The 9,883-nt window shown below is 42.3% G+C and overlaps 2 protein-coding genes across 3 annotated transcripts; one reads left to right on the top strand and one right to left on the bottom strand.

Moving 5' to 3' along the window:
* Positions 1 to 718: 718 nt before the first annotated feature.
* psmd13 (proteasome 26S subunit, non-ATPase 13) lies at positions 719 to 5,273 on the bottom strand. Its single transcript, XM_041041423.1, has 13 exons — positions 5,082 to 5,273; positions 4,053 to 4,131; positions 3,612 to 3,646; positions 3,463 to 3,518; positions 3,314 to 3,357; positions 3,135 to 3,221; positions 2,258 to 2,429; positions 2,079 to 2,158; positions 1,860 to 1,985; positions 1,716 to 1,778; positions 1,493 to 1,573; positions 1,179 to 1,295; positions 719 to 1,044 (listed from the first exon to the last, which is right to left on the bottom strand). Exons 1-13 carry the CDS (start codon positions 5,180 to 5,182, stop codon positions 949 to 951), a joined length of 1,137 nt encoding a protein of 378 aa, XP_040897357.1. The 5' UTR covers positions 5,183 to 5,273; the 3' UTR covers positions 719 to 948.
* A 372-nt stretch (positions 5,274 to 5,645) lies between these two features.
* Positions 5,646 to 8,642, top strand: sirt3 (sirtuin 3). Of its 2 annotated transcripts, none has more exons than XM_041041446.1 (8): positions 5,646 to 6,141; positions 6,236 to 6,287; positions 6,448 to 6,630; positions 6,739 to 6,971; positions 7,068 to 7,168; positions 7,512 to 7,673; positions 7,836 to 8,039; positions 8,197 to 8,642. In XM_041041446.1, the coding sequence occupies exons 1-8, from the start codon at positions 6,042 to 6,044 to the stop codon at positions 8,218 to 8,220; spliced, it is 1,059 nt and encodes a 352-aa protein (XP_040897380.1). In that variant the 5' UTR covers positions 5,646 to 6,041; the 3' UTR covers positions 8,221 to 8,642. The 2 variants fall into 2 exon arrangements, with proteins under 2 accessions (XP_040897380.1, XP_040897369.1); XM_041041435.1 differs by having other exon boundaries at positions 6,227 to 6,287.
* The last annotated feature ends 1,241 nt before the right edge of the window (positions 8,643 to 9,883 follow it).

Here is a 9,883-nt window from a genome sequence, read left to right as displayed (position 1 = left end):
AGTGCTGTCTGCACGGTGCTTGTCGCCGCCTTCGTTCACGCTCACCACATTTTCTTTTACATGAAGGAATTTGGAGACAGAAAACTGCCTCAGATTCTGTGGTTCCAGCTTTTTAAGTGCTGGTGATAGTAAATTGAATATTTTGGGATTTCAGACTGCAAATTAAATAAAATAAGCAATAAGAATATTGAAACCTTGGCTATGAGAAATTACAGTGGCCACTTTTCTCTATTCTCAGACATTTTATAGACCAAATGATTATTTAACCAAGAAAATAAGCTGTAATTCATTATTATTAAAGAAAAAGATGAAGGTTTGTCTTTCTGCCGCAGTAATGTGTTGTTTGAACTCCCACAACACATTAAGCTTTAATGCAGATCCACAGAAAACTGTCAGTGATTTCTTTTTCTTGGATCCACGTCACAAGCCGTTTCCCTTCTGCTGCACTTTTCTACTCTGTAAGCTGATTGTAGGAAGAATCTCGCAGCGATCTTCATGTATTATTCAGAGATTTCATATTTTGTGAGCTCAACGTAGTGTTTTACTCGTGAAATCCTATTATGCAAAGTAACCACTGACTATGGGATCGGATTAGAGGACTGTGAAGAAACATGCCCTTTGAGATGCAGTGCCTCACAAAAAAAACGGAGAAGGAGAACATTAAAAGAAATTATAATACGAGTATACAGATTATAATAATTGGCAGTGATGACTATAATTTTTGGAGAGATTTTTATTAATGTTTCAGAGAGTATTTTCAGTCCAAATGGTGAGGATAATAATACAACCAACTGTTTATTTGTAAAATACCACAGTGTAATTTACAGGTTGGTAATAAACAGTGACAAAAACAGAAGAATGAGCATCCAGTAGAAAGAAAAACAACAAAAAAACAAAAACAAATCTGTGAGGAGAGGTTTCCCTCCGGGGACTGAAGTGGAAACCTGTTCAGGTGAGGATGTCGTGGGCCTGCTGCTCCACCAGCATGGCCATGTTCTTAACATCACCGCACCAGAAGTCCAGCCGCTCCTTCATACCTTTGATCTGAAACCGTAAACAACAGGTGAGAGTTAGACCAGCAGGTAGGAACCGGCCAGCAGCTCTGGCCTGTTGGTTCAGCTCGCTGGCAACGTTTCTGTGATCAGTCCCAAACACATATAAACAAACCGCGTACTGACCTGCTGCAGGTCCAGAACTCTGGGCTGCACCCAGGTCATCTGCACCTTCTGGTCCACCTCATCAATGTTGCCTTTGATCAGGCCCACCGACAGAGCCTTCATCACCAGGAGCTCCACCTGCAGCAGACAGACATACAGAGAATAAAACACAGGTTCACGCTGACTAAACACGAAGCAGTGTGATAAATAAAATGTAAAAACTTGAGATAAAACTGAGAAACCATCTGATAATTAAAGTTACTCGTGTTAGTTAGAGTTAGAGTTTACTGACACTTATTACTGAGCTGGCTGAAAACACTTATCATCCAACTGACCTCATTAACGGGGATTTTGGCACTCTGAGCGATCTCTGTGAACGTCAGCTGTCTGTGGTTTGCAGGGCGAGTGAAAGTCATCTGAAGAAGAAGGAGACATTTTCCGTGATTTCAAACTCTTGTTTTTTAAACCTTCAGAGTGACGGGCATGTCCGTCTCAAACCAACGGCTGTAAACATCAGACGCTTTCTGACGGGTTTGTTTTGCTGGTGCTGATTCTCACCTCCATGACACACAGCAGCTGGATCTTCTGCATCAGTTTGGCCTCGTGTGCTGCAAGGTCAGGCTAAGAACCAAGAGAGCAAAATAAAATGAGTAACCAGGGAAAGTTGATCCAGTCTCTAATGTCTCTGCGTATGTAGGCTACCTGCTGGCCCCAGGCGGACTTGAAGCTCTGGAATTTCTCCACGTTTCCTCCATTGAAGGCATAAAGTGTATCAATGAGCCACTGTTTGTCTGTGTTCCTCAGAGTCTCCAGCACAGGATGCATCAGCTGCAAAGACAAACAGCAGACGGGGTCATCACCACGCTGAGCTTCAGCTGGAGGAACACCATGTGGAGAGAAATGTGTTCAGTGAGAACCCACCAGCTCCCCGAAGTTGTAAACTCCTTCTCCTAAGAGTCCGGCCAGGCCGAGTGTGAACGCCCTCTCCTGCTTCTCTGTTTCTGTGGAGTCAACAACATCAGTGGTTCAGCTAACGACTGTCACACCGCGTTTCAACAAGACATCACGTCCAGTTTGTTTACCATCGTGCTTCTGCTCACCTGGAAGGTCTTTAATGTCCACACATCCCAGGTAGCGCAGAGCGTCCTTGTAGTAGGAGGCGTGGTTCCCAATGATGCGATAATATTTGCTGGAGAGGTCGTAAAACCGGCCGTGAACTGACGTGACCCCGGGCAAGTTATTCAACATTTCCTCAACCTCTTCGATGATTTTCTGGAAGACAAAGAGAAAATAAGTGTTGATCTACGCCATGTTCCTACAGAACTCCAGCAGCAGATCCTGTTTGTTCCATCAGGCTTGTGACTGAGACATAACATGTTACACATTTTTTCCCAGGATACATTAGGCTTCTTAAAAACGCCCTCATCCAGCAGGTCAGCAGTGCTGTGCATGTTCCAGTACAGGCTTTATTTTTTGGATGTACCGATCATAGTTTCTCTCCTCTGATGCTATTTCAGTGACCTAAACTCAAATAGGTTTTATAAAAAATAATATTTTTATATTATTTCTGAATAGATTCATGGATGTTTAACCTTTAACATTACAGATAAAGCTTTCACCGAGTGCATCAATCAAAAACCTACATTACTGTATATGATTGCCACCCCCATCCTGTTTTTGAGTTGTGTCCTGCAAAGGCTGAATGTGTCATGTATTCCTGTGTGTACTGTGTGTGTTTTGTTGCTTTCTGCTGCTGTGATAAAAACGACGGCTCTAACCAGGGACAAGTTATTTCCATCAGAAAAAAACAGCTGCTGGTTTCTGTCACTCTGCCTTAAAAACACACCACTGTGAAGATTACAAGTATCTTGAAGTTTGAAACGTGCCATCACATGTTATATCTGAGGGAGGTGTGAGGCGGGTTTTGCGTCAGCAGCTTGTGAAAGGGAGGGAGCTGAGATTTACAGGAGCGCCTACCTTTGTGGCAGGAAGATCGCTGATCTCCAGTTTGAGACTGCCGATAGATGTCTTGCAGAGAATGACGGCTTCTTCGCTGCTTTTCACCTGGATCAGACACAGACGTGTTAAAGTTTAACCATTAATCATTTAGAAAATGTATAATTCAAAACTTGTGATGCTGGTATCTGTCAACTGACCTTTTCCTTGGTCTTCTCAAGAAAAGTGATGGCATCTTTAGGATCTGGAAACAAAAAACCTTTTCTTAAATGCTCAAAACAAACAAACAAACAAACAAACACGGAAAATTCTGCAGAAAAATGTTCATTCTTCCATCATGTGTCATTACCTGACATCTGTCTGGCAACATACAGTATAATCTCCACGAGGGACAAAGGATTGATTCTGTTAAAGGAACAAAAAATAATAAATTAGCACCAAAACCACCAACACTAAATACTGAACTGTCGCTGGTTGCAGGAGTTGATTTTACGTCACCTGTGTTCGAAGTCACTGAGGAAATTTTCATAGAGCTGTAAGAAGAAAATAAACTGTCAGATCACAGACACATGGTCCCTTTACTTTAATTTACCTTTTTTCAGTTTAACAGTATAACAACACGAGATGCAGAGATGCAGGGCACAATGTGAATTACACAGCGATGTCATCAGCTCTTGTTCTGACTGGTGTGAATAGAGTGGTTCATTCCTCAGAGGAAGAAAATGACATACAATGACGTTTTAAATTCCTCTGGAGAGTTAAATAAAAATAAGCAATCAACATCTTTATTTGAGTTCATACATCACAAACACGTTGCTACATGCTTTGAAACTTTGCCAACACATGTTAAAATCTGTGCATAGTTATTACTGCTGGTTCCATCCTCACTCATGCAAAGTGGAGAGGATTCAGAACAAAGAGTGAGCGTGGTGCTTTTACCTGTATGAGACCATCTCCTGTTTTGAAGCAGGGATCTTTAACAAAGTCTGTCAGCTTCAGAGTCAACTGATGCCACAATCTGTCAATACAAACTCAGCGTCACTGATATTCACCACTTCATCTGAATCACACTGTACCACTACAGCTATCTGCCAAAACACTGCATCACAAAGACAAAACAATTCTCCACTGAAACACAGCGGTTTTCACCAGGAAATAAACTAACAAGCACCTGGAGCTTTCTGGCAACTGTCTCCTTCCAGCCAAATTATAATTAACATTACTGTTTACAACAGGAAAGAAAAAAATCTTTAAGATCTTTTTAAACTGCGTTATCGGTTATTATTTATTAGTCCTTAGTCTATATGTTATTAGTTATATTTTATCCTTTTAATTTTCTTGATTAATCAATTAAATGTTTTGACCCAAAATGTATTCAATTTTTTTTTGTCTTATTTTGAGAAACAGAGCGAAACACAAAGATATTCAGTTATTAGCATCATTCAGTACAATTTAATACCTTTACTGTCACAAGTTCCACGGAAGTGCGTACTGTCCACTGAAGCCACATTACTGTGTCTACTGAACATTCAGGGTTGTTTGTTTTCGTTTTGAACACAGATAATTGATAATGGAGATTTGTACTTCACTGGGTCCGCTTTCGCATGTACCTCTTTGTAGTGTCCTGATTTCCAATTAACTTTAAAAAAAAAACAGCTTTAAATTAAACTTCTTACGGTGCTGTGACTATGAACTCGTGTACAGACGCTAATAAACAGCTAGAAAAACCTTGAGACAGAGGCTGATGAACTTTGTCTTTCACTGGCCTGAACATATGGACACTTATTCAAAGCTTCAATCCGTAGTATATAAATATAATATTATTAGCCAAGCTCCGGCTCTGGTTTTAGCTTTAGAGTTAGCTCCGTGCATGACTCAGCGAGCATTTCCAATGAATGGGCGAGCTAACATTAGCTAATGCTCTGCTAGCCTAGCGCTAACTCTCTGACTCGTACGTTTTGATTTTACCTTTTGTTATACAAATCCTCCAGAGTGTGCCACTCCGCCGCCATCTCCGGCGTGGAGCTGTTGCTCTGCTGTTGTTTGAGGAACCCGGCAACATCTTTCATGGTAGCGAAGATCAATTTTTACTCTGGACTGAAAAGTGCTGTTGTATTTCCAGCTAACGTCAACTAGCCAGTGGGTCTGCGATGCTGCTAGGCGCGAAGAACTGTGGGAAATGGATGCGATGCTGCTGCATTCAAGAGCTGCCCCCAGAATAGGAAGAACAAGAACAACATCCGTTTTTCCGACTTGAACACCCATTCGCCGTTTAGCAGCCACAACAGTTTAACAGCCTAAATGTGTTTCTTTGGTTCTGTTACGTATTTGTTGAAGTTTGTTGCCAGTTGAATAGTTCTAAATGGCTTGTTGTTGATGTTAGCACTGGATTTTATTTTTATGTAAATGTCAACAGAGGTCGGAGGCTGACGGACGTGCTTTCACACTCCGATACTCGTAATTACGGTTTAAACGTTTAGACATGAATGCGGCACGTGTTTCGACGCTGTGTTTGTATGACCTGATGGGAAATGTAGGAGGCGTTTCTACAGCTAGCTAAGATCTCTGTCAGTAAAGTTGATTTCTTAGCCGCTATATATTTTATTGTTATTGCCCTGCGGGTTAGTTGTTGTACATTAACGGCGAATAATTAAAAAAAAAAATCGGCGATAAAGCAAAGTAGCACAAGACCGAGCAGTTTCGTGTAGCTGAAGTTAGATTAAATCATACATTACTAGAGTATACAGTACTGCCTGGTGCGTCATAAGGAGGTCAAAGGACGTTTCAGCAGAAAGACTAACAGTTACATTTTCAAATGGAGAAAATGTCCTAACTGCTCGTCTCCGTGTTTGGAAACTCGCTTGTTGTAAAACGGTAATAACAGGAGTTATGCAGTGAAGGTCTGCGGGTGGTTTAGTTTGCTGAGATATGGCTTCTGTGCTGAGCTCCTCGCTGCTGTCACCTGCCAGACTTTGCTGTTTGTATCGCAGTTTGTGCTCAAGAGCAAGCAGGACGCTCTCTGCACACGGTTAGTACACAGACAGAGCTGATATGGTGTCACAGAGTAAGTTGTTATGGTTGTTAAATCTCACACACGCCTTTTTGTGTGTGTGTGTTTATAGGTTTTGGTCAAAGGAGTTTGTGTCCAGCTGAAGGTGCTGTAGCTCTGTCCAGGTACTTTACACCAGTCCTCTCTGGGTTCAGGTCCATGACAATTACAACACACACATCAAAAGCAGTGTATATATAGGGTCAGCTTTAAAATGGATAAATACAAGCTGTTGTATCTGCAGCTGTGCAAGCAGCCGTGTTTTCAGTGTGGATGTTTTCACAGAAAATCAAACTCTCCTTGGTGGGATGGAACTCGAGGACTTTTCTCCCGTGGTGGTGGTGGTGCAGCGGCCGAGCAGCAGACCCTGGAGGACATCGCCAAAAACATTAGAGAACAGCAGCACAAGAGGGTGGTGGTGATGGCCGGAGCTGGCATCAGCACGCCTAGTGGCATCCCAGATTTCAGGTAAAAAGGTTAGGTGTGGTTTCCTGTCCTAGTATTATGGTATTTGTATAAATCTATTACAAATATCAGTTGTGTTCTGGAGTCTATGAGCAGATGATTCCCTCACAGGTCTCCAGGCAGCGGTCTGTATGACAACCTGCAGCAGTATGACCTGCCCTACGCCGAGGCCATATTCGAGATCGGCTTTTTCCATCGAAACCCCAATCCCTTCTTTACCCTGGCCAAGGAGCTGTATCCAGGAAACTACCAGCCCAATCTGACCCACTACTTTGTGCGTCTGCTTCACAAGAAGGGTCAGCTTCTCAGGATGTACACACAGAACATCGACGGGCTGGAAAGATGTATGTATTTCTATCTTTGAGGTGACTGCACGTCATTGAGATTGAGTCGTCATTTTAAGCTCATCATTGTTTTCTTGTGTGTGCGTCTGTGTCAAGTGGCAGGGATTCCTCCTGAGATGCTGGTCGAGGCCCATGGCACGTTTGCCACCGCCACCTGTACTTCCTGCCTGAGGAAGTACGAGGGCGAGGACCTACGAGTGAGTTAGAACCCAAACACTGGCTCTGTTCATTTGGTCAGCACCCAGATTTACATTGATTTAAGGTTAATGATCACAGACAACATGAACCTCTCTGAGGAAAGTTCATTCTTCAGAGTGCCTGTCAAGTCATATATAAGCTTTTGTGCTTTTTCATATTTGTTTATTGCTTTGGAAATCTTTTGATTGGATTTGTGATAAAATTACAGATAAAATTGGCAATTTTAAGATATCACTTTAGACTCTGGTAATTTGCATTTATTTTTAGTATTTTATGTCAAAGATGAATCTTGAAAATAATCAGTAGATGCTAATTTTATGTCTTGTTTCCATGTCTCATCAGCCAGATGTGATGAGTGGGACGGTCCCTCAGTGTCCCACCTGTAAAGGTGTGGTAAAGCCTGACATTGTGTTTTTCGGGGAGGAGCTTCCACAGCATTTTTTCAAGTACCTCACAGACTTCCCTCTGGCAGATCTCCTGATCATCATGGGCACTTCACTGGAGGTGAGCGCCACCAGCTTCAGACCACACCATGTCCCTGTAATCTGACATATTTCCAACTGTAATGATATGTTAAGGTGAGAGGAGACATGAAGGACAGTTCAAAGCTGCCAAACCTGTTGCCAGTGTGATTTAAGCTGCTGTTGCACACTTCTTGCTCTGCAGGTGGAGCCCTTTGCCAGCCTGGCAGGAGCCGTGCGCAGCTCAGTTCCCCGTCTGCTCATCAACAGGGACTTGGTAGGGCCATTCGCCTGGAGCCGGCGGCCTCAGGACGTCGTGCAGCTGGGTGACGTGGTCGGTGGTGTGCAGGCCCTGGTCGATGCTCTCGGCTGGACTGAGGAGTTGGACGCTCTGATGGCTGCTGAGAAGGTGAGAGCGTGCTTTGGTTTTTGTTTACAAACTGATGCATGCATTATAAATCTTCACCAGCAGAGAGACTCTCTTTATAAGACTCTTTATAAGAAAACAATTATACACATTTTCCAAAACGCCTTTGTAAGATGTTTATGTTTTTGTTGATCTGCAGGCTACAGCAAAGAGAGAAGAGTGACACCACTGCACTACATCAAGCTGGAGATCTGGAGATCTTTGTTCTTGCACTCAGCAGCTAAAACACCCAAACTTCAGGACAAAATCCACATGACTTTTTTTTTTTTTTGCACATAGTTGTTTTACTGAGGATCATGTACTGAACAGAAGCACTGGGGTCACTGGGTATATCTGTGGAAATACAGTGTAAAATAAATATTTCTCAGTCCATTATCAGTGATGTGCAGGTAAGTGATTCACAGCAATGATGTGCTGGAAAAAACAGGTGAACATGAAAAGAAGCGGAATATCTTGTGCAGCTCACTCACAAGATTTGACCTGATAATGAAGATGTGCATTATTATTATTTATTTGGTGAAGAGAAGGACGGTGTGTGTGTGGGACTGAGTCAAAATAAAGTACAGTGTGTGTGTGTGTGGATCACTGATGTGTTTTTTAATTGTTGTCTCTGTGGCTCAGAGGAATCACATGACGCACAGTCAATACTCGTTACTGGATAAATTCTTTGTTGGTTTTTGTCATTTTATGAGATTTGTTGACAGGAAGCAAAAATATAGATATCACCAGATCTATTAATTAAATACTTACTAATTAAATAGTACCCTGACATTAGTTGAATAAGTTGAATGCATTTGTAACCAGCAGAGGGAGCCAAAGAACAGCCTTTCATACACCAAAGACTCCTGTTTGAGTTGGTGGTGGTTTTATGATACCTGCACCTGAAGCTGAGTTCAGGACTGTAGAGAAAAGGCTTGAGTACCAGGTCAGCATTCGTCCGTGCACAGTGACGTTCATCTCTTCTATGTTTTGCAGTATCTCATTAAACAGAAGCAGAGCACTGAGCAACGGTCAGGGTGAGGTTTTTGTTCAAAGCTCGAGCAGATGAATCTGAGTTTGAAGGCGAATCTCAGAAAGTGCATGAACACAACAAACTCTAAGACAAACATGGAAATAAAGCAAAAGTCAAGCCTGCATTTATAAAGGATGATGGCACTTAAGTTTAATAAATCACTTTGCTGGAGGATTCAGAGACAAACCTGATGCAGATGATCAGAAACCTGGATGATGTTAGAAACACCCACGTCTGTCATGTTTCGTGTCAGCGTCACATCCCCAACGTGATTAAAACCAGGATAATAGGGTGCATGAAAACGAATTTAATGCTGCTAGCTACAGTTTCTGTGAGCCTACTTCCACCAGTCAACCTTAATTTCTCAGGATGTCTTTTCTATGCACCAAGTGATGAGTGTGAACTGTGCTCCGACTCTGAGCTCCACACTCTTTGTGTTGTTTGGGGTTTGTAGTTTTGTGGATCATCTCAGATTTGATCAGAGTCGGCGCCTGCCTCAGCTTTTTCCACCCAGCTCTCACACCTCGCTCCAATTTTCACCTCTCCTTTCCACTCCTGGAAATAATGTGTTTTTAGGGTGCTGCTGACGTCTGTGTAACAAGCAAAGGTCTATTTTATCACATGCTGTGTAAAATCATATGCTGCAGGGAAATGATAATTTTCCCTTTCATGCTAGTATCTGTGCTTCTTAACGGGACTTAAGTGCTTAAGTCAAATCCTCCCCGCTGCCTTACTGAGTGTGATTTTTTTTTTCCATGTCACATTTAAATATGTCATAAGATTACTAATGACATTAATAAGCAAACTGCACGTT

The sequence above is a fragment of the Toxotes jaculatrix genome, chromosome 1, assembly GCF_017976425.1.
Source record: "Toxotes jaculatrix isolate fToxJac2 chromosome 1, fToxJac2.pri, whole genome shotgun sequence".
NCBI classification, from domain to species: domain Eukaryota; kingdom Metazoa; phylum Chordata; class Actinopteri; family Toxotidae; genus Toxotes; species Toxotes jaculatrix.
This window is presented reverse-complemented; position numbering and strand designations above follow the sequence as displayed.

Coding starts and splice junctions, on each gene's coding strand:
- sirt3 (XM_041041435.1), top strand. CDS start 6,042: ATGGCTTCTGTGCTGAGCTCCTCGCTGCTGTCACCTGCCAGACTTTGC. Junction 6,142..6,226: donor CAGGACGCTCTCTGCACACG/GTTAGTACACAG, acceptor TTTGTGTGTGTG/TGTTTATAGGTTTTGGTCAA. Junction 7,674..7,835: donor TCATGGGCACTTCACTGGAG/GTGAGCGCCACC, acceptor CTTGCTCTGCAG/GTGGAGCCCTTTGCCAGCCT.
- psmd13 (XM_041041423.1), bottom strand. CDS start 5,182: ATGAAAGATGTTGCCGGGTTCCTCAAACAACAGCAGAGCAACAGCTCC. Junction 3,222..3,313: donor TTGAGAAGACCAAGGAAAAG/GTCAGTTGACAG, acceptor TGTCTGATCCAG/GTGAAAAGCAGCGAAGAAGC. Junction 1,779..1,859: donor AGTCCGCCTGGGGCCAGCAG/GTAGCCTACATA, acceptor CTTGGTTCTTAG/CCTGACCTTGCAGCACACGA.